The 24,256-nt window shown below is 46.8% G+C and overlaps 1 protein-coding gene and 1 pseudogene across 9 annotated transcripts in view; one reads left to right on the forward strand and one right to left on the reverse strand.

Moving 5' to 3' along the window:
• The window catches only part of TENM2 (teneurin transmembrane protein 2), a 1,307,492-nt gene that overhangs the window by 1,201,456 nt on the left and 81,780 nt on the right, over nt 1-24,256 (forward strand). For all 9 annotated transcript variants that reach the window (XM_047731060.1, XM_047731061.1, XM_047731063.1 and 6 more), the window contains 2 exons: nt 18,570-18,780; nt 22,902-23,021. In XM_047731060.1, coding sequence (XP_047587016.1) covers nt 18,570-18,780; nt 22,902-23,021 — 331 coding nt within the window. The remainder of the gene's footprint in view (nt 1-18,569; nt 18,781-22,901; nt 23,022-24,256) is intronic.
• Nucleotides 5,714-9,052, reverse strand: LOC125100691 (40S ribosomal protein S11-like; annotated as a pseudogene).

Consider the following 24,256-nt stretch of genomic DNA (forward strand, 5'->3'; position numbering starts at 1 on the left):
TGGGGGACAGCTTAGAAGTGCAACATTGCTCTATTAATTGGGTTGGATGAGGATTCCCCTTGCAGTCCAAAGACCTTGTGGCAAATGTAGCTGGAGCCATAAACAGAGTCCCCAATTAGCTCCCAGAGAGGAAAGCAATATATCTAATGCTTACGAGGGAAATGTGGCCTTGAGGCCACTGCCAGCTGGCCAGGCGCTGGGTCTCTCTTCCTTGGGAGGGAAGCAGAACTAACCCCAACCGAGGACCACATGGCAACAGGGGGCTGAAATTATTCTGGATTTTCCAGTGTATTTGACTCAAGAATCTTCTGTTTAAGAAACTGAGGGTTGAGAGTCAGTTTTCTTTTGAGGCTTAAAAAAAAAAAAAAAGTAGAATTCATTCTTTATTGAATATAAAAACTGTAATCAGTGAGATTTTTGAGAGCTTACACACACTGAGCCCTGTTCTGAGCTTTGTATGGATCTGGGTAATGGATGGGCAACCAACAGGTGGGCGTCTCTGCTGCTGCCCCGGCACAGTGCTTTCTGTTCCTCCACACAGCAGCCCGAGAGATGGTTCTGAATGGTAAATCAGATCATGCCGTGCCCTCAAAGGGCTTCTCACGTAGTTAAAATCAAAATCAAATGTTTCTCCTTAGCCTAGAGCGACTTCTATGATGTGCCCCTTCCTCCTCTCTTGCCCATCCCCCACCACCCTCCACAGCAGCTCTGCCGCATCCACTCCCACCAGACTCTCGTCCTCACATGCTGAGCTTAGTCATACCTCAGGGCCTTTGCTGGTCCAAGGCCAGAAGTGCTCTGATCTGGGCATTTGACATGACAGGCTCCTTGCAGCCATTTTCTGCTCATAGCTGCCTGTCTTGACCTACCTCTACCTCTCCCCCATCAGCCTGTAGTGTTTCCTTCACAGCAAATGCTGCATTCTTAAATTATCCCATCTATATCTTCCTGGCCTGTTGTCTGTGTCATCACAGGAGACATAGAAGTTCTACGAATTTGTCTCTTCATAGTTTTTCCATGTCACAGACAAGGATACAGAGGGTGGAGAAGGTAATATGCAAAATAGGCTTCCAGAAAACCACTGTGATAGAACACTTGGCTACTTTAAAGGCGGAAGCTCATTTCTTCTCAAACAGAAACTAAATTTGGAGGCTGTTTCTGAAGAACAAACAAGTACAGAATTTTTGTTGTTGTAAAGAGGACTCAGGATAAGACACCTCAAACATAGAACTTGCCCACTGAAGACTTTCTCACAGTCAATATATTTGACTGTGGAATTTGTTGGGGAAGGGGAGGTATTTAAAGTTCATGAGTTTACCTAACATCACACCTTCAGTCTTTCCTAATCAAGTTTATAGTAGTTTAAATGATGATTAAGTGTCTCTTAAGGGATTATGTTTTCCCTGATTAGATGACAAATCAAGTATTCATCATAAAATTGTGATTAAAATGTATAATTTGCAAAAAAAATTAATAATTGAAACCACTGTGGACTTCTTTTAGGGAATTAAAGATCAAAACGCAGATTTATGTGGTGGCAAAGAGGTAATATTTATTTCCTTATGTTGGCTTCCCGTATTTTTGTACTGGCGAGAGAAACTGCCTAGATTGTAGCAAGTACCCTCTTGGTCCCTGTGACCAGCATTTGAATAAAGGTTCAAGGGCCCTGGTACCAGGATTAGCTCTTTTGCTCTCACAGCTCTCCCCTCAGTCCAGACCAGTGGTTCTCTACTGGGGACAACTTTACTCTCTAAGAGGGACATTTAGCAACATCAAGAGACATTTTATGAGTCACAGCAGGGAGGAAGAAAGGAGAGGCTACTGGTATCTAGTGGGTAGAGGCCCAGGATGCTACTAAAAATCCTATATACACAGGACAGCCCCCACGACAAAGAATGATTGGGCCCAAAATGTCAATAATGCCAAGATGGAGAAATCTGGTGCAAGGATTGATATGTCCTAGGGACATATCTGAGGGGTCCAGACATTTCCAGAGCAGGGAGCATCTTTGGCTTGATGTCAGGGGCCTGATGCATCGAGCACTTACTAAGACTTTACCCACATTGCCCAAATAAATCGTGATAATAGCCCACAAGTGCCCTACGAGCCTCTTAGTATCCTCTACACAGAGGTAGATACTGAGGGCCAGACCAGTGGAGTGGCGGACCCAGGCCCCGCAGCTGAAAGGCCACCACACTAGGACTCAGAACCCAAGCCAGGAGCCTTCTTCGTGGACCCCTCGCAGCTGCTAACCATTGCGCCTGGGATCTGAGCAGGGCTATCTGTGAGCGCTTAACGCCCTCCTCCCCTCAGAAACACGAATTCTGCAGCATTCTGAAAAATAGCATTGGCGTTAGCTCTTTTCCCCCCCACTTTGGATTTGGAATGCATTTTTGCCACAAAGTGCTTATGCACTGGAATGCCAGGGTGCAAGCCGGGGAAAGTGGAGCAGTTGGACTTTAAATAGCTAGACGCTCTCTGGAGCACAGCAAGAGCAGCTGCCCAAGGTCTGTGCTCTTTTCTTTGACTTTCCATCTTCTCAGCCAAGAGCTCTTGGGGGATTGGAGAGGGGCCAAGAATTCTGTGGCCAAGTGTGGATCCAAAGAAAGCTGCAAGGTGTGCCCCAAAGCTGTGTGCAATGCTTGCCTCCCCCCCAACCCCCAGCACCGCGAAGACCAGACCTTTCCAGGGGAATTCCCTCCCTTTTCCTGAGCTTGCGGTACTTCGTCATTGATCTGCCCTGATTCCTGGAACTCCATGGCCACACACGCTGAGGCACGCTACCTCTTTGATTCACAGGAATCGTGGAGTCTGCGAATGTCGGATGCACAAAGACTAAAATACGGAGTCCCCAGCAGGTTTAAAACCCAGAGAGGGGAAGTAACTTCTTCAAGGCCAAACAGCAGGGTAGGGCAGATCCAAGCCAGAGGCCAGGCTTCCTGGCTCTAGATCCAGTATGCTTTTCTCTATGCCATGTGGCCCCCAAAGGGACCCAGTCACCTCAAGAGATCATATGGCTGACCTTACTGGTATGGTCAGTCTGAGACCTAGGAACTAGACTAGGAGTTGAGGCACCTGTGTGTCCAAGAGTGAGCCCCTTCTCTAATTGTGTCCCGAGGCAGCCTTTTCCTAGCCCCAGGCCCGTTCACACCTCTTGTCCTGGATGGTGGTGAGAGCAAACACCTCCCCCCATGCCAGCCGCACACACACACCCAGCCAGACCACATGAGTGCGTGAGACTCAGATTCCGCCACAAAGAATCCAAGGTCTGCTGGGGTGTGAAACATTGGTGAAACCAGCTGCAACAAAGCCATATACTAAGGGTCCAGGATAGAACGAGGCCAAGAGGCTAGAACAGCCCAGAGAAGGGGCATCAAAGCTTTCCAGAGCAGGCAAACTTGAATTTTGAAAGCTACAGAAGACTTAGGTCAGGAATCTAGGGAAAGCATTATGGACAAAGAAATGGCAAAGGTGTAGAGGCAAGGGACAGCAGTGCATATCTGGGGACCTCTGAGAAAACTGACAGAGAGTGGAGGAGTGAGTGAGGCTGGGGAAGCGGGTCTGGACAGAAAGAGCCAGGCCTTGCCTGCCACGCTGGGCAGAGTGAAGTTTACCCCAAGTACTTGCTTTGCCTTCCTGTAGTTCCCGTCTTGGTCTCCACAGTCGCAACCACCCCTCTTCCCTCCGACAGAAGGCTGGTGTCTCTGCTTGGGTGATTCCTAAATACATATGCTCACAGCACAGAAGGAGCGGCCTTTCTCTATGTTTCTTCCATTGCGCGTGAGCATCCTTTCACCGCGAGGGGAGGAGACAGCCTGGCAGGGTGATGAAGAGGCTATGGGGCCAGGGAGCTCTGGGTTCACATCCCGGCTCCACCACTGATGGGAGCAAGTTGACCCATCTCTGTAAGCCTCAGTTTTGTCCTCTGTAAAGTGGGACTAATGCTAGTTGCCACCTCACAGGATACTGTGAGCTCAGATGAATTAACACATGGAAAATACTTAGTACCGAGGTTCTCTGAGGTCACTGGGCATCGGAATCACCCAGAAGGCGTAGCGCACAGATCGCCCAACTCACAGAGCTTCTGGTGCAGTAGGGCTGGTGCAGGGCCAAGAGATATGCAGTTCTAACAAGTACCCAGGGGATACTGATGCTTTGGGAACCACTGACTGGACGCAAGAGGTACCATTTTGGGGGGAACTCAAGTGCTGACAGAGAGTGATTCCACCAACTGTGGCATTCCTGGGCTGCCTGAGGGGGAGGACAGGCCAAAAAGCTCTGCGTGCCAGGCTGTGCCAGCTTGATTGGCATATGGACCCCAGGTGTGTCACGTACTCACTGAAGCCCCTGCCCGAGAGCTACGGAGTGGGGCTCAGGGCCCCAACTCCCCGGGATCTCCCCCTCCCCCCTTTCAAGAGCCCTGGAGTAAAGCACAGCTGTGGGAAGAGCATGCTGGAAAAGGGCACATGGTATCTGTCCCTGGTCTCTCCCCCTTGTCACTTCCTGAGGCTTCTCCCATACCCCTCAGGCCCAAAGTTGGCACTGTGACCTTTCCGGCTGGGGTCGGCAGGCTCTTGGGTCAGACCAACTTGTGTTAGTTCTGACTCCAGTTCTTACTGGCTCTGCTTCCTTGAGCAAGGCACCTGAGCCGTCCAAGCCTCTGTTTCCTCATCTGTAAACTGGGAACAGCAACAGCAACCTCACAGACCCTTTGAGAGGTTTGACTAGCAAGTTTCCAGAAAGTGGCTGAATACCACCTTATTTAAATGACAGATCTAATTATTAGTGTCTCCCTGTGTAATGTGACTTCAGAGACTCTGAACACACACACTGTTCCTAATCAAAATCTCATCATACCAAATAATGCACATTTTAAAATCAGAAATCCATCTTTTGGTGCCTGTTCTAATGTATAATCCCCCTCAATCTCACCCCCACTCATGCTGGAATGAGTGCATTTTTCCTCAGAGACCACAACCCAGGGATCTAGATGGCCCCTAGATGTATTGTCTGGTCTGCATAGGTTTAAAAAAAAAAAAAAAATTAGCTCCCTTAATTAGCTGCTGACCTGTAACAATAGAGGATTCCATTTAACCATCTGAAAAACTGAGAAGCCGGAGAGTAGTTTGTCCAAAGTCAACAGTGAAGTGGTGGGGTTGGAGCCCGGCTCCCCTAATTCTAAATGTCTTGCTTGTTCTCCTCCCAGACCCGTTTTCTGAAACAAGTTCTACATCTGGTTCACCAGAGAGTCCAAAGCTGCTGGGATCTGAGATAGGGGAGGGAAAGGTAAAGCCGTAGAGAAAGGGGCCCTACAGTCAGCAGAATAGGTTTCTCCTACTCTTCCTTCTGCTGTGCTTACTCATAGAGCACATGGCTCATGGGGCGCAGATCCAGGGAGAAATCTCCAGCCCACTGGCACCCAGCACCCAAAGCACCCTTTGATGTGAAACATCAGTGTTGTCCGTTCCCAGCTACCACGTGGTCCGCTGCCGTGGGCGCTCCCACATTTCTCGCGTGCCCCCTTTGTGAGTGTTGCTGCTCAGATTTGCGAGCGCACCCTTGTCTGGCCCCTCCTTTTCTTCCCAGCCATGAAAGCCATGGTTTCTCAATATCTTTCCACCTCCACCTGGGTCATGCCACCCGTGTCACTGGACTGGACCGTTGGTCCTCTGGCTTCCAGTCTATTCCACGCAAAGCGGTCAGAAGAATCCTTTCATTTTTATTTTTGTTTGGGGTTTTTTTTTAGCTGGACCATCCGTGACTGGGAGAATAACTATTTTCTTGGGGTGTGGGCAGACATCTAGTCTCAGATCATCTGGAATTACGTGTTGGTGTTGGTGGCCTTGGTGACCTTGTGCGTGTGGAAGCGCACAGAGTTGCATAAGGGCTGGCACTGCCCACTGTGACAGTGTCACTGATCTGACATCCCAGAAGCAGGAGGACAGGGGCACATGCATGTTTTAGGGGCGTTTCTCAAACCAGCTATACTTTCAGATGCAGGGGAGGTGGTCTCAGTAGGTGACAGTGGTCTTCTGCATCCTCATCTTGGTCACTACATCAGACAGAATCTGCTCTCCAATGGACACGTGACCAGGAAAGGGGCATTTCTTGTCAACATAGGTGCTCTCAGTGGCCTCCTTGTGAGTCCTGAAGCCCAGACCCATGTGGTTGAAGTATCGCAGAACTTCCTCACCAGTTTCTCCAAGTGGGCCCCTCTTATTCTGAAAGATGGTCAGCTGCTTTTGGTAGGCATGCGTGGTCTGCATAGCCATCATCTCCCCAGCTGCGTGAAAAAAGAATAATCCTTTTAAATGTCAGGTCATATGATGCCCCTGTGCAAACCTTCCCTGGGCATCACATGTCCTACAGAATGTCATCTTGGTCACAGCCATCACTCTGCATTAGTGAGCTCTTGCTTCCACTCGGCACTTACGTCGTCCTCTACCTGTCTCTATCATCCAGCCCAACATCCACCATCTTGTTCCTACTCAAGATACTTTCCCACCCTGGACCTCTACGCCTGCTGTTCCCTCTGCCCAGAATGGTCTTCCCCCAGAAGTTTCCAGGACTTGTTTCCTCATCTCATTCAGGTTTCTCCCGAACGTCACTTCTGGGAAGCCTTCCCTGTCTTACCCCCACCTAAAGCAGCAACCCACCCCCTTCCATCACTCTCCCAACCCTTTCCCCTGCCTTGCTTTTCTTTAGAACACTATCACCTTCTCAGAGTCTATTATACATTTCTTTGTTAATTGTCTGCTTCCCCTCTAGAATCTAGGTTCCTAACTACAGGCTCCCTGTCTGTCTTGGTCAGCTCATTATTAAATGAACTGAATAAACGGAAGTTTTAATGAGAAGTCTCTAGGACAGAAAGCCATTTTCTTTTATTCAATACATTATTTTAGTATGAATACATTTCATTTTAGGATTAAAAAAAACACATCCATGCAATGATACCCAAGTCACTACATACCATTCACACTGTTTTATTAATGCAAAGAGAATCTAAAGGTAAGATATATTATTTATTTTAGGTAAGACATGAACACATGGTTATGCAGCTCTTTATCTCTATTGTCAACATATCTCGCCCTGTGTATGGACTTCCCACAGGCTGGTGGCAGTAGGTCTGCAAGTTCTGCTGTCCTCTGAGACAAGAGGAAAGGGAGGGTTGAGTGAAACGGGACGGCCCAAACCATGGCCAGCCTTGCAAGGCCCAGAGTAGCAAGAGAGATCAGCAAATCTGAGGCTGCGCCGGCTGTGTGCGAATCCCAGCTCCTCCACTCATGAGCCGCTGCCCGACCTTGTCAAATAACAACCTCTCCAGGCCTGGGTTCTCCATCCGTACAGCCAGAGCAAACAGAAGGTTGCTATACACTAAATGCTTTTGCACAAGGCTGATTTAATCTTTCACGAAGGCCCTATTAAACTAATATTATAATTATATCCACTTTACTGGTGAGAAAACTGAGGCTGGAGAGGTAAGCTGATTAGCCCAAGGCCACACAGCCAGTATGTTGCAAACACAGATCTTGTGACATTAATTGGCAGTCCCATCCTGGCTCCTAGCCCCCATGCCACAGAGTGAATGCGAAGATGAAATGAGATCTCTAGGGCATGCAAAACACGGTACCTGAAGCCTGGCAAGGGCCATGTTTAGCAATTAGTACTTCTGACTTCCCTGATCCAACTGGAAGCTAGCCTGAAGCTGAGTCTGGTCCCTTCTCCCATTGGGAAGTCTAGGGGAACTTCTTTATGCACCAGGAGGACAGGCATCTTGGCCTCTGCTAATTCTCTCAGCTTGGGGACCAGTCCTCCCAACTGCCCACAGGAGACAGGTCTCTCTTCAGGCAGAAAGTAACTGTTCCAGTCTGTTGCTCTGAGATGTCGAGGTGTCGGTGGTGACAGCCCTTTCTCTTTCTGAGGGGCCCAGCAGGTCCCTGTCTGGCACCCCACCAGCCTGCCACCCCTGCTGGGCTGGCTTCTGTCTGACCTGTCAGTGGTCTCTCTGAAAAGGAGGTTGATGGGGGGCAGAGGGGAGGGGCCAGGAACAGCAGGCAGAGGGTAAGCATTTGGGGATATTGGTGGCTGAGGTCAGAGACCCTTGCTCTCTCTTGCCAGTAGTTTTTGTAACAGAACAGCAGGGAGACAGCAGCAGCCAGGATAGAAATCCCCCAGGTATAAAAAACATGGCCCTAGGCTAACAAGGGTGACGCTGTGTCAGGGAGGCCTGTCAGGGAATGTCCAAGGTGGGCAAACTCTCATCGAGTGGGTTCATTGTTCCTAGAGACTCTGTCCGGGTTGAGGAGAGGCAACAGAGGGAGGGGGAAGAGTGGGGGAAGAAGAAAGAGAGACAGAGGCTGAGAGAAAGAGCAACTAGAGAATGAAGATGTTTTGTGAAACCTTAGCCTTTCCTTCCCCACATCCTGTATATGGCCAGTCACAGGATACCTGCATATGGCCTAACTACTCACAGCCTCCTGTGAAGAACTGAGGATAGAAGCCAAACGTAGGCTTTGTTGCTGGACAGCCAAATGGTGCCTCCCTCTTCCCTTACTTCCTAGCTGTGTGATTGTGTCCAAGTCTCTTAACCTCTCTGAGCCTCAGTTTCTTCCTCTGCAAACCGGAGATTATAGATGGCCCCTCCAAGCATCCGTGTGAGCATACATAATGAGGGCTGGATAAGGGGGCAAGGTGTAGGCTGCAGAAGCACAGACAAGCTTCAGGGCTGGCAGAGGACTAGCCCTATAGCAGTCCACCTGTCCCAAGTGGGAGCTGGGGAGAGCACCGGCTAAAACAGTCTGCATCCCAACTTTTCAAAAAATAAATCTCCCTCCAATATTATTTAAATTGCTCCTCTTCTGTTTGACATGGTCCTGCCTTAGGTAAAAGAGCTCAGTGCAGGCATTACTATGTCATGGTGGCGGGCACCGTGGCTCCTGTGTGCCATCTGGAATGTTCTACTCTACCCGCCCTCACAGGGCAGCTTCATGTAGGATTTGGCTTCAGAGTGCAGCAAACTGGGTCAAAAGACAGCCCCAACATGGAGAAGCTGTGTGGTCTTAGGCAAGTTATTTACTGTCCTTCTAAAGCTCCAGCTCCTCAACTATAAACAATGGTGCTAAGGATCCCTAGAGTTCTGGTGATTTAACAAAGGGATGCAAGTAAAGCACTTAGCACGGTGACTGAAACCTAGTAGCTTTTCCTCAGTGCCTACCCTTAGCTCTGATTAGACATGGTTGCCATTAATGCTTCATCATCCTACTGACTCCCAGGATGTGTCCCCCTCACATAGGGTCTCTATGCTGAAATACACTGGCTTTGGGAGGCACTGGGAGGCCAAGGGCAGGAGCTCTGAGCTTATGTGCTAGTAGGGATGATGTAGTTTGTGTTGCATTTAATCACCCCACAGTGTGCATTTTATGAGATCAATCAAGCATGGGGGATATTACGCAGATGAAGGTGTGGCTGGTGCTTCCAAGGATAGCGCTCCCAAGCCTAGAGCCCTGTTCTCATGAAGTGCTTCCCAACTTGTATTGCACTAGACTGTTGTGGGGAGAAGTTCTGTGACAAAAGAGGTCTGTGGTCAGATCCTGACCACTCCTGTGGTCAGGAAATGCGTGTGCTCCATTGCAACATTAAAGATTCATAATGCATATTCACCCATTAAAGGCTCTGAGAAGTCCTGCTGTAGAGAAACTAGTTTTACTGTTTAACCAACATCTCTCAAGTTTTTTTTGACCACAGATCCTCCAGTGCCACCTCCACTTCTATGTTTCAGGGAACCCATGTTAACATCCCCAAGGAGACATAGTTCGGGAAAGCTCCTTTAGTCTCTCCGAGTCAGATGTACCGCTATGGATATTTGAGGGATGTTTTCAATAATTCAGAACAGGGGTCCTTGAGGTTTAGTAGGCAAAATAATCACCTGGGAATCTTCTTTAAAATACACACTCTCAGGGCACTGGAGTGGCTCAATCAGTTAAGCATCCAACTCTTACTAGTTTGGCTCAGGTCATGATATCAGGGTCCTGGGACTAAACCCCATGTCGGCAACTCCATGCTCAGCGGGGAATCTGTTAGAGATTTTCTCTCTCCTTCTCCCTCTGCCCCTCCCCTACAACTGCACTCATGTACGTGTGCTATGTCTCTCTTTGTAAATAAATCCTTTTAAAAAATGCACATTCTCAGTTTTCACACTGAGAAATTCAGTAGGCCTGGGTGACAGCAAGAATCAGCATTTCAAAATCACTAAGGTGGTTCCAGGGCAGGAGATCAGGGAGCAGACCTTGACCAACAGCTATTTAGCATCTGACTTCTGGAAATACAGTGCTCGGAACAACAATATCAGCATCACCTAGAAACTTGTAAGACATGCAGAGCACCGTAAGACCAGAGAATTAGAATCTATATTTTAACAAGTTCCTATATTTAACAAGGTTGCTGGTTGTATTTTAAGAAGCATTGGTTTTAAAGGTTTTTATTGATAGTATTTGTTCTGGGTTTTTCCATTTGTTTAGTTTAATAAACTCAAAAAAAAATGGATACACACTGCAAGCTTATTGTCATAAAATCCCTACCAATCCTCACCCCCACCCCCCTAGTAAAGGGTTGAGTAGATGCTCCAGTAGCTTCAAAGTAAGCCAAAGTCTTATTAAGAAGTGTTCTCACCTAGATTACATCCCTGTCTTCAGTAACAGTCCCTGCGTTTTCCTAAGCAGCCTTTGCTTTCTTTCCCACATCCATCCTGAAGAGTAGGAAACCCAGAAAAAGCAGCTCTCAGTGGGGGCTCCACTGTCAGCTCTCTGGTCAGACATGATTGATCTTCCATTGCTAAGTCATAAGAAAAGCCAAAGGGGCTTCAGAGCAAGGAGCTCTGGCCTTGGAATTCAGAGACTGTCAAAAAAGAGTTGGCACGAAGCAAGAGGGAAGCTTCCAACAGGTCTTCCAGATGGAGCGCAAATACAATTTCACTTCTTGCAATATTTAAGAATGACAGTTGCTGTGGTCTGGAGGGAGGGGACGCCTGCATAACTATGGTCCATCAGGCAGCAAGGGTATTAATGGCAGGTGAAACCTTCCAAATGAGCACCCTGTCAGCCAATCTATTGCTTTAAAAGGTTGGCAATGCAGGAGCCTAACAGAGGCAATGAAGAACTAATCTCATATTGCCAGGTTAAATCAAGTCAGCCTTGCCTGCTCCTTTCACTTTTTAGTTACATCAAGCCAGAATACTTTCAATTATCCCTCCCTTCCAACTTGTCAGCAGGCATTGGGTAAAATGCAAATGGAGCAGTGCCTTCCCTGGTGGAGAGCAGAAAATATGAAGATGAGCCTCCATTGGTTGAGCTCCTACTGTGTATTCAGTGCCATACCCTCACCATCTCATTTCATAGGCACCATCTTATAGGATCTCCATGCTCTTTTGTGAAGTAGATGTTATTGGGTCCATTCTATTGCTGAGAAAACTGAGTCCCAGGAAGCCAGTCACTTGCCAAATTTACATAGCTAATGAATGATAGAACAGGTTTTAACCATTCTGACTCTGACACCCATATTATTTTGCCATACATATAACTGAGCTAAGAATCCAGGGCTACTCTGGGTGAGTCCTTGAGCTTTGGAGTGCCCCACTCTCCTTAAAATTTTCTAAGTGCTCCCCCGGTGGCAGGTACTGGCCAGGTCAGCAACACTATCTGGGAGGACCACGCCAGCCCAGACTAGGACCCACCTGAGCCCTGGTCCCTACTTCTCCCTTTCAGGGTGTTCTCTGACCCTCTACCATCCTTTAACCCCATACCCATGCATGTAAGGGTGATCAGATTTTGAGAGAGGTTGGGGGATTTGCATTTATGAGGTATCTCAGGGCCCAATGCCCAACCTTAATTCCAGTAGATGTACTGGCAAGTAGATTGTTCCTGTTGGGTGGAAGAGTAATTTTGCAAGCTCTTGTGACATCAGAATGAAAATGGTGCTGATATGTCAATTCAGGTAACTCAATTTGTTTAGCTAGACAGGGGCCTGGAAAAAATGATTTACTAGGGACCCCATACACTTTAGACATGGTCCTGAAGGAGCTCACCTTAAGAAATCAATTATCAGGGGCACCTGGGTGGCTCAGTGGGTTAAAGCCTCTGCCTTCAGCTCAGGTCATGATCCCAGGGTCCTGGGATCGAGCCCCACATTGGGCTCTCTGCTCAGCAGGGAGCCTACTTCCTCCTCTCTCTGACTGTCTCTCTGCCTGCTTGTAATCTCTGTCAAATAAATAAATAAAATCTTTAAAAAAAAAAAAGAAATCAATTAATCAATCAATCAACCAATCTCAAGGCAAAAAGAATCCTAGGGTTGCCATATTTCTCCTTATTCGAGAACCTCTTTATGTGACTGGCCACTCAGGTGCCTTGGGCCTATGCCAGCTACCCCCCACCACTCCTTTATTTCCATCACAAAGAGCAGACGGAGCAGACGGAGAAGGCTTCTTCCTTCTTGCCTCAATTTGTTGCCTCCCCGCTTTTCTCCACTCTGTTAATTTTCTACTTCCCCATCATTAACTGATCTCAAGAAGGTCCCTAGGATTATTGGGTCCACCACCTGGATTCCCTCTATTTTCCTTGGGGAAATGAGAACTTGCCAAGTACCTTACCCTGTATGCTAAACACACCTATATGATGCCAAGAAGAAAAGAAGCAGAAAAGATTCAGAAGCCTGTACTAGGTTACCAGGTGCTCACAGCTGTTCCTCTACCTAGTGTGGATTATCTCAGTCCTCTCATTGCTTCTGTGAGGTATCTGCATCACCCCTACTCTGCAAATAAGGAAGACAGAATAGAAGGAGCTTGGTATCTTGGCCTAAAGTCAGTCTGTTAGCAAGTACATGAATTGCATAATCTTAAACACACACCTTGATGTGTGTTGTAGCCAGGTGAATAAGATGAAGATCTAGAACATTCCCAGCACCCAGAAAGTTTCCCACCAGTACCTCCCCACTAAGGTAACTACAATTTCTAACTTTTTACCATAACTGGTTAACTTTGCCTGTTCTTGGACATCCTGTAAATGGAACCATGTGTACTCTTCCTAGTTTTAACCAGCCTCTTGTCCAGATGAATAGGGAAGGTAGATTTGGTGGTTGGTGATACCTCTCATCAGACCACAGTCTGGAAAGATTGGAACTCGTTTTTAAAATCTGAGATGCTGCCCAGCTCCCAGTCAGGTCCTACGTGCAGACACCAGCAGAGCCATCCGTGGCACCTGAAGTGAATTGTTGGAGTTGATATGTGCCACCCTGTCACAAAATGAAACTAAGAAAAGTACATTTAGATGTTTTCCTGAAGCCTTTAATACCCAAGAAAGCTGGAGAGTTCAGGCAGGTTATAAAGGGAATCACTTGCATACCAAGCTACAGGGAATAAAAGGCACCAAAACTGAACAAAATGCTTCCATCCGGATTCTCCATAAGCTGCCCAGTCTACAAAGATCAAAGAGGAAAATAAATGAAATGAATGAAATGAACACTCTCTCATTCCTAGAGACCTCCCTTCTCTGTAAGAGTTATGTGTGGACTCAGGCAGCCTTTCCTAAACAGAAAAGAAAAGACATGCGTGTCTCAGCCAAGTCTGAAACACCCAGCCTCCTCCGGGGCTCTCTGCAGCCTCTCCACTGACCTGTGGCCTCCTCCCCACTGAGCAGAGCTTCACTAGTATGTGTTCAGCGAAGGCTTTGAGGTTCTATCTTTTGCCAATTCAGGAACTCCTTTAAAAATCCAACCGCGCGAACTAGGCAGGGGCTGAAAACAGCTGGCACAAACCTGTAACCCGCCCAGAAGGCAAGTGCCACCTTGTGCCAATGGTAAACAGCTGAATGGGGGTTTGAATCTCACAGGTAAATAGTGTGGTCCTCCGCAGCCTGCATCGCAGGGAATGAATTCCCAGGCATCTTGTTTCTCCTGTTGATTTCTTTCTAGAAAGTTGTTTCAACCAGCCTGATTCTTTCCCAGCTGTGGATATAGGCAGACCTGCATGAGTTATTAAATCACACGGCCACCCCTGCCTCCCCTGCTGGTGGGTGTCCACTGCCCTGTCTTCAGATTCCCTCTGGGAAAGAAATGTCTCCTCTTTCCGATAATGAAGAAGACGGAGAGGGTAATGATCTCACTGGTTACCTTTTCCTACTTTTTATCCAGAGCTGCTTCTTAGCCACTTGGATAACTTACTTAGCTTCTCTGAGCCTCAGTTTCCAACTCTGTAGAGTGAGTGATGCCATGATAATGGGCATAACACATAGTTAACCGAGTGTTCACTGGACCAGGCACTGTTCCTAGCGCTGTATATGTAGTAACTGCTTTAGTCCTCCAAACAGCACTTTCTAACATCATCATCAATCAAAAAACATTTCCTCACGTTTTGTACTTGAGGAAACTGAGATACAGAGGAGTAAATTGCCCAGGGTCAGCAGATGGGTAGCACCTGATCTGAGATTCAAACCCAAAACCCCTGATCCGGACTGCAAGGCTGAAAGGTTATGGTCTGCTCTGCGGGGTTGCCATGAGGACTGAAATCAAGAATATGTCTAAGTCTTGTTCAATCCGTAGCATTTATTATTCCTGCCAATTAACTTAGCACTATGTGGAAACATTACATTCTTGCCCGAGATTCAACCTACCCATAGCACACAGCGGGGAATGACTCTAGTAGGGGATATTAATTTCACTAATATCCATGTCCAATTTTTATAAACTGAAAAAGCTGAAAACTTTGCTGAGTTTTTGATTATATAATATCTAGGGTTCATTGAACACATACTATGCTAGACTGACATTAGATAGATAAGCAGGTATCTCTATTCATTTGTTCTCCATCACAGAACCCTATGACATATGCACTCTTTTAACTCAGTTTTAAAAGCAAAGAAGTTGAGGGTCATCAAGGATGGTTATCTTTCTAAGTTTGCATAGCCAGGGACCAGAGGACATGAGCCTCAAACCCAAATCTATTCGATTCCAGAGGCCGGGCTCTTGCCTTGGACACCGTGTAGGCTTTTTGCCTAAAATTTTACCGTAGGAATTCTAATTCAAAGGATTCAATTCAGCATTACCCTGATTTCTGCCTCATGTTGCTAGACCTGTCACAGAAGATTCTCTCTGATTTCCTTTATCAAAAGCAATAAAAAGAGCATCTCGCATATTGTTCCCAGAAAGTTTCGCCACATCCCTATTTCTCTGAAATGGCCATTACAATTAACGTATGACACATGCGTGTGGCACGCACCCAGGGCTGTGGTTTACCCTGCCTTCTGACAGCATCTGGATAATTCTCCACAGCTGCATCTCACGGATTGAAACACGTGAGGGCACGTGAACCAAAGGCGCCTCACCGCTGTGGGAAGGCCTGGGTCAATTTCCCCAAATGCTGAGTCAGGATCGGGTCCTGCTGGAGGACTCTTCACACCTCCCTCCCACCCTCCCCAAGAAAAAGCCCACCAGGCAAACAAGGAGGTGGGTAAATAAAGGAAGACACCGTCCAGTGTCGCGCGAGGACTGTGCTGCTCTCGCACCCCTGTTGAATAGAGACGAAGACAGCCTCTCAGGTCCTGAACTGGCAATTCAGAACAGTTTGATTGCCTGCTTGATTGTTTGCGAGATAACTGCAAGATTGTCAGTGACAGGGTAATTTACTGAAGATTGCCATGTCAGACTCCATGCGAGGGGCTTGCTGGCATAAAGATGCAGCTCTCGTGACTGACAGGCCACTGGGAGATTGGAGTGCCAATTTAAAGTTCACGGTGTCGTCGGAAAGCGTTCAGCACCAGCAGCCCATAATCACGCAACATGATGAGGTCATTACAGGAGTAAGGTATGCTCACGCTTAATAACCGGTAGAACCCCAAATGCGCCATCTCCAGAGCAGGTAAATGTAAATGTGTGGGAGGAAATCATTTCTATCCTTTTTTTCCCCCCCATTTTTTTAGCATTTGCCATCTGCTATTGCTGATGTGTTTATAGGACATCTCCTGCCAGATGGGCCTTTAAGTAAAAATCCTAGAATCGACAGAAGAGTGGAGAAACTGGAGGTCCACACTTTCGAAGAAGTCACAAGTCCAGAACGAGTAGCAGACGAGCAGGGGTTGGGGAGGAGAGTGTTGAGTGTTTAAAAGGAAAACGGTCCCGAGTTCCTATTTGAGCCCAAAGAGGTACTCAAGCTGGTTATATGGAGGGGGTGGTAAATCGGGTGAGGAGGGGTAGGGGACATTCCCAGCTTCAGGAGGGAAAGCCCACCAGAGAGAGATGGAACTTCTAATGGGAAGAGGCCAGCGGCCTTAGAGAAATCTGTAGTGCTAACAGGCATGTGTCTCTTCTCACCTGAGAAGTTTCTGCATCTGCTGAAAGGAGCACCGCCAACAGAGCGCAGCGGGATGATTTTAAATCCAAAGCAGGCCTTCTACCGTGGATCCCGTCTGTCTGGTGAAGGCGGTCCTGGGAAGGAGATGTTAAAGGCAGCATGCTATATGGAGGTTTTTTCTTGTCTTTTTCTTATTCTGCGAAGGGCTCTGGGATCCACTCTACAATCTGAACACAGATCTGAGACTGTGCCCCAGCATCATCCCACAGCCGACATACAATTCTCTGGCCTTGTTTCTTGGGTCTGAGATTTGTGGGCCTCTGGGGAGAACCCGATTCACCCAGCCCATCAGGCAGAGGTGTCCAGAGCTCTGACTTGGAAAGTCTCTAAATTTAAAGTATGTGTGCCTGCTCACCCTCCTGTGTCTGCGTTTCTAGGAAATTCTGTAAATCTAAATGCGTTACGAGGCACAGAAGCAACATTTGCCCATGTGGAAAATGAGAGGCTAGTTTTAGTAATTTAAAGCCAAGCAAAACGCACAACCTCCTAATTTGTTTGTTTGCTAAAAAGAAAGTAATGCATTAAAATAATTGTACATTAATTGCTAAATTACAGTGGAACTTTGGTGAAATTACATATTTCAATTTCATTAGCAGAACCAAACGAAAAGAGTAATGCCAAAAAATTACATTGTAGTAAATTTAAAACACGCAGGCAGGCCTCTGATTCAGTACTCCAGGACACATGTTTGTCAAGCCACAGCCCAGGGTTTGAGTACATGTTCCTACGATGTTAATTATGGCCCCAAAGTGCCTTGCTATCAATTCTGGGAGATGCAAGCAAATTATTCTCCAAGACTTTCTCTCTACTGCGTGTTCAGTCAGTGCCCAGCAGAGTGAATAAGTGTTGGCCAACAAATCCATTCTAATAGGGAATTCCAAGGAGCAAGACTGCCCGAAACATTCCCATGCTCAGCCTTAACGCACAGACAAAGAAGGGGAAACATTCATTTATTCATTCAACAAACGTTTGTTGAGTACCCAGTTCTGTGGTTGGCACTGAGTAAGATGTGAATATAGAAATGAATAAGACACTGTTATTCTCTTCAAAGAGCTCATTTTCCAGACAGGAAGGCAAGCACACTGAGATAACCCTAGCACGAGGAAGTTGGCATTCTCAAGGGTTTCTGTAACTTACTGTGCATTAAAATCAACTGAGAAGCCTGTATAAAAGGCAGGGGCCAGGACCTGCTTCTGGAGACTCTCTCTGGGAAGCTCTGGGGTAGACCCTTGATTCTCCCCATGGGATTTTGTTGTGGAACCATTCTCTGACAAGCTCAAATTCAGGGATACACAGAGCAGGGATACCCTAACCTAGCCAGAGACATCACCAGGAAGGCTTCCTAGAAGGGGTGGCCATACCTAGTCTGGGTCTTAGAGGATGAATCATATCTGTTTCCCCCCCACTGTACAGTCAGCTCCTTCAGAACACTATCATTCTTCATCCTTTGTCCCATGTTTCATTTCCAGGACAGGGATGGCACTCAAATATTTGTTGTGTTATAGATGAATGACAGGAATTGTAGATGAAAGACCGGAAAGGGATGGAGGGGCAGGGATCTGGGCAAGTAAAGAAGGATGTTCAAAGTGCTACAGGTGTGCAGCAAGGTAGCACCAGAAGCGATTAGGTGAACCGATAGCTTAATTTCCAGGCACTCCAACTAAAGCCGTTTCTCTGCATTTCCCAGAAAATGTAGAACTCCCCCCACCCAGCTGTCAAACTGGTCAGCACTACACTCCCTGTCTGAGAGGGAGCAGGCATAGAACATTTTCACCATTCAAGCAAGACTTTGGATGATTGGTACGCGCATTAGCAAAGGCCCCCAAGAACCAGCTATGGATAATTTTTTGTGCTGTGCTGTTCAAAAGCAAAATGCTTGTTTTTGTTTCCAACCACTCAAATAATACTTGCCCATGACCGAAAAAGTAGAAATCCTAGAAAAGTCTAATACAGAGAGACACACACTCATCTACCGTCTGGGGATAATCATTCATCCACCTCTCGGTCTTCGCTTTGCTCTGCATATGTGCTGGAATTAAACTAGGCCCATTGTGTGACTTCTGCCATTTCAAGCCCTTGGGAAGGGCTGACACTCTTCCTGGCAAAGGTGCGAGCATCTCTCCGCAGCGTTTTACCATGAAATGCCCTGACCGTGGCCTTGCCTCTGTTCTTCCAGATGGCCTGGTGGATTGCCTGGACCCTGACTGCTGCCTGCAGTCGGCCTGTCAGAACAGCCTGCTCTGCCGAGGGTCCCGGGACCCCCTGGACATCATTCAGCAAAGCCAGACAGACTCGCCTGCCGTGAAGTCCTTCTACGACCGCATCAAGCTCTTGGCGGGCAAAGACAGCACCCACATCATCCCTGGAGACAACCCCTTCAACAGCAGGTGGGCACCCTCCGTCCATACAGGCTGCCAAGGTGGCTGGGCTCCTTCCTGGCAGAGCAGGAGGAAGGAAGTGCTCCTGGTTTTTCTGTGGGTCCCGTTGGCCTAGAAACTACCCCATGAGGGCAACTCCTCTCTCTGGTCACAGAGGGCCACAGAGGGTGGAAGTTGGCCACCTTCACCCCAGAAGCTGCTGGAGACATCTGTGGATGGTCTGGTTTTGAGATCATTTTTCTGATCTGTTATTTTATTATATCATTGCTATTATTTTATCTCTCTTTATAAAATACCTCTGATAGTACCTTTTGTCTGATCACCACTGAAATACTTCATTCAATAGAGTATTTTTGAAAGTAGTTATTAGCTGAATAGCATTAATTAGAATTTATTGAGTGCCTCTCATAAGCCAGAGACTTTATGTGGACTGTTTCCCATCCTCCCAGCAACCCTATTAATTATACCTGCTATTGACCTGCTTTGGGCAAGATGTCGTGCTGGGGCATTTTACCTTTCTTTCCAAAATGATGGGGTTTCACCTGAATTTACTTTTGCTCCCAGTAGCTAATTTGAAGCAGTTCTGGGGAAAATTCTGGGTTTCTTTTACAGTCAGCTTGGCCCCTCCCTTCCAAGTTAGAACTGTACCCCTGGAGAGGAGAATGAGGGAAGAGTTGGCTTTGAGGTGTCCCGTCCGCTCCTAGGCACTGTTCCTGATTCTGAGGGTGAGAGGAAGGACAGAGAGGCAAGGATCTTCTTATGGCCTGCCTGCATATCATAGGTCTCTCTCTTGGTGGGTCTGGGTCCAGATGTCAACAGTGTCTGCAGATGTGAGGTCGTCTTGGGGTTGTCTGTCTCATTTCGGTGTTCCTTCCCACGGGGACAGAAGACTTGCTGGCTGGGTCCTCTTTCACAAAACCTCTAGGAAACTTGAAGTTGAACAGGGTGCTCCTGGCCTCCTCAGCCCTCTTACCATCCTCCTCGTGCCATCCTTCTCTTATATCTCTTATCCTCACTCAGTTCTGGGAAGGCCCAGAAGCAACTCAGGAAGTATGCTGCTCAAGCCAGCTTCCAGCCAGTAATGGAAATACCAGACTTCACCCCCCACGGGAGCCCCTAGCTTTTTAAATGATTCTCTTGGTGCCCCTCCCAGTAGACCTTGGGGAGGAAACAGCATCAGGCCATGACTTAGACTCTGCTCCTCCGCCTTGGGACAGTCTGGTGAAGGTGGGATGGGGAGGTGGCAGGTAATGGTACAGCTGATTAATTCCACAGCCCCTAGGAACTCTCTGGGAAGCTGTGCCGCCCCAGTTCCTGACAGCGGTTTGTACATGAGAGCTCTTAACATGGTCACTTCGGGCCAGCAACTTGAGCCTCTCACCTGTTCTTGCTTTCCGAAAAGAAAAAAGAATCTCAGCCATCTTCTATTTCAGCCCTGACACCCCCTAGCCTGTGCCACCTTAGGCAAGTTATTTAACCTCATAAACTTCATTTTCTTGATTGATAAAATTAGAATATTATAGAATATACTTGTACAGTTGTATTATTTAATACAAGAACCCCTCCAAAATAAAAGAAACCACAAATCTTTGATCACAGAAGCATTTGCTTGCTAGAATCCTAGTTCTGGGACAGGGATCCTACAGGTATGTTTCCCTTTAATTATGAACATAATTCCTGTTGCCAATGAGACACGAGTGGCCCTAGCACCAGGCTGGAAGCATTCCGGTAGGGCTTGCATGCAATTTGCTCGTACAGTAAATGCAACTCAAAGGTCCCTGCTCTGTTCAGCTTCCTGTTAACATTTCATTTTTCCCACCCTAAATCCAGTCATTTCCTGATACTCTCCTTTTTGTCCCTTAAAATTCAGTCTTCTCCTCCTTATCCAAGTTGCCATTTCCAGAAGGCACCTTGAGCTACAGCCAAGATTCAGGAGAGGAGACAGGGACTCCAGAATATCTGGTGGACTAGACCAGCCCCAGAGATCTGGGAGGAAGAGACTTGCTTTAGAGAAAGCGTCTCTGGAGCTTTGAAAGTCGCAGTAGATACCACCACCCACGTGAGCCCACATTCCAACACACTGATGTAGATACATAATTCAGAAGTACAAAATGTTACTCCAAGACAGGTTGAAGTTCACCAAGCATGAGAATTTTAGTGCATTATCCTCTGACAGAAAAATGAAGGAGAAAGCGAGGAGTAAAAAAGAAGTTAATTCAAGACTTCTAAGAAGGCATTTCCCTGAGATAATGGCATACAAAAATCACTAAAATGCCTTGGCTCCACCACTATAATTTATGGAGCAGATCTCACTATCTAGATAATGTGATAATTGTTACACATCAATAATCATAAATAGAAATGAACTGATAGTATGTCTTAGCTGAGTCTTTTCTGTGAATTGTCTTCCTAGAAACGATATGAAGCCAGCAACAATGAAGAATTAGGAAAATAGAGGGTAGGAAGCCTAGGCAACCAGGCCTCTTTTAATCCTGGGACGCTGTACAAAATCTCATGTTATAGGAATGATTTAAAAGAAATAACAGTGGTATAAAAAAGGAGGGGAGAAAAAAAAAACCCACTGAGGGACATACTCCCAATTTTGTTTTCTCATCACAAATGCTTTGTACCTTGTGGTCATCAACACACATCGATTTTAAAATAGTGTCTCGGAAGGCATGAAAGAAATCTTAGTCTGCACTAAGATAAGGAAATGGAATTGAACAAAAGAATTATTTTCATAATTTAGTTTTCCACTTTCAAAAGACTCTAGCATTATAGTTGGAACTAGCTAAAAATGGGATGCATTTGTTAGGCTGACGGTAGCAGACAATTAGAGCTGTCAGTGGAACAGTCTAAGCCCTCCCGAGATCATCAAAGGGTAGGAGTTGAACAGTTGGGGGTATTGCTAATAAAAAAAGGGTGCCTGGAGAAAGCACCCCTCCAGTTCTGGGGTCACCTGAGATGGCAGAAGTAAGTGCATTCCAAAAATCAAGCAGACTTGGACAAGATTCTGGCAAAGAACAGGTCAGTTTGATTACCTAGCCTAGAAATTGGGACTCTGTCCAGGAACCTGGAAACCTGAGTACCTCTCTGCCTCTGCCAAATGCCCAGTGGCTTGAAGGTTCACAAAAACAGCTGTAGACCTGCTTGGTGGGCCGGGGGCTAAATGCAAAAATGGAAGTTCTCATTAGCCCATTTCTGTGAAATCAGAAAATTTAGGTAAGGGGAGGCATGTGCCTTCTCCCCCTGTGGTGTTTGAGAAGACTCTCAGGCTATCTCTGTTGCTTTATGGGATTTTGCAGAAGTTGTTTGTTGGATACTGGCATCCTCAAGAAAGTTCTAGTTACTATGATCTGGAGAGAGGAGAGCTTTTGCTGACAGTGGAAAAGTTGTGTGGGATTTCAACCCCTGCCCCATCAAATAGCAGGAATTTTATACAAAGAGAAAGAGAGTTACGTGGAATCCAGAATCCAAGATAAAATCCAGAAAAATATATCTCCCATATTCTCTTTTCCTCAGGCTCTCATGGATTGAGAGAAATTTTGCTCTTAGAGGGCAACAAAACACAATGTATGTATATGTCCCAGCTTCATTTAAAAAAAAAGAAAAGAAAGAAAAACCTCTGTGTGCTTCCCTCTCTTCCCTCTGACATCCCAGCCTGGAGGGAAAGAGTAACATTGCCTTTCTCCAAAGCCGAAAAAGGAAATGAGTAGCCAGATGGGGAAGCTCTCACCCAAGTATAATACTCTCTGTGCCAGACTAAGGCACAAGCATGAGTTATGAGGGGCAGCCTGAAGCTCAGGCCAAACAAAAGCCAAATGATGTCAGGAAATGGAGCAAGGCCAAGGGTAGAGGGACTGTGCACAGGAGACCCCTTTACCCATCTAAGTGAGTGGGAAGGCTCACTTTCATTCCAACATGTCACCAGTTCTGCTCCTCAAGGAAAGCAAGCATTAAGACCTCCCCATGAGGTGTGATCATGTGAATCCAGAAATAAATGTTGAAAGCCTAGTGACCAAAGGAGGATGGGTGGGGACAGCAGCAACAGGGAAAGAGAACTTGACACGCCCCCTGGTCTCCTTATTCTCCTCTGTGTGGCTCAAGTCTTGGGTTTCTTTTTCTCTCAGCTTGGTTTCTCTCATACGAGGACAAGTGGTAACTACAGATGGGACTCCTCTGGTTGGAGTGAACGTATCTTTTGTCAAATACCCAAAATACGGCTACACCATTACCCGCCAAGATGGCACGTAAGTATCTTCGTGAGCCCTACCTACTCAGGGCTGAGGGGGCAGGCAAAGAGGCCGATGGGGCTACTGCCTTGGAACCACGTGGCTTCCCCTTGTGGACTGGGATGTCCATCAGGCCAGATCCCCAGTGAGGATCCCCCCCAAATATGTTTGTTTCTTTATGGCGTGGTATCCAAAATTAAAAACAGATAGAAGGGACAGGCTATCCAGGGCTGCCGATAACCATCATTCTCCTTTCTTCCATGTCAGATAAATGTTTTTCTGTGTCTGTGCATGTGTTGGAGCTGGAGCTGGGGGAGGGCCTATTCTAAAAAGAAAAAGGCAAAGCGGCATTTGGAAACTCACTCCTATTTTAAATCAAAGGCAGTGCAGGGTGACAAGGATCCACATGACATAGTGTCCTGTGGTGAACCCCTTCTGCTCTCATCTGTAACTTTAGGAGCTGTGTTGTTTTCGTGCCTGTTTTGAGGGGGTGGGATGTAATCAGAGAAGTCTAATTAAATACATTTAGCCGTCACCCTGCTGCGTGAAGAAGGCAACCTTTTCCTATTATCTTCTGATTGGAAACATGCACCCGTGCAGCCCCCACCAAGATGAAAGCTATGTTATTTCCTTAATCCACTGGGCATGGAGTTGAAATTTAAAGAAGAAGAAAAAGGAAAGAAATCTATGGGATGAGGAAATCACCCACCCACCCTGAGATTAAAAAAAAAAAAAAAAAAACACAAACTATTGCCTTGTATTCCAAATGAAAGTGAAAACAGTTACTGTAAATCTGATGTAAGACTTTTTTCTATAAAACAGGAGTCTGGAAAATCATGGATGTAGCATGTGGGTAAGAACTACAGCCTTGCCTTTTCTTGCCTTGAAGAGTCTGGGCTTACTCTCTAATGTCCTAAGGTAGCCTTGCAAGTTGTTTCCAAATTGACAAGCCCATTAACCCTATCCTCATATTCCCACCTCTGAAACTCCAAGAAGACATCTGATGATTTCCACCAAAATCTCAATATTCACAAAGCTTTTGATAGCTCCCTCATGCATTTTTTTTTAAGATTTATTTATTTATTTTAGTGGGAGGGAGAGAGAGTTGGATGGGGGGAGGGGCAGGGGAAGAAGGGAGAAAGAATCCCAGACAGACTCCCTACTGAGCATGGAGCCTGACATGGGGCTTGATCCCAGGGCCCTGAGATCACGACCTGAGCTGAAACCAAGAGTTGGATGCTTAACCAAGTACA

This window comes from Lutra lutra, chromosome 5, assembly GCF_902655055.1.
Source record: "Lutra lutra chromosome 5, mLutLut1.2, whole genome shotgun sequence".
NCBI classification, from domain to species: Eukaryota; Metazoa; Chordata; class Mammalia; order Carnivora; family Mustelidae; genus Lutra; species Lutra lutra.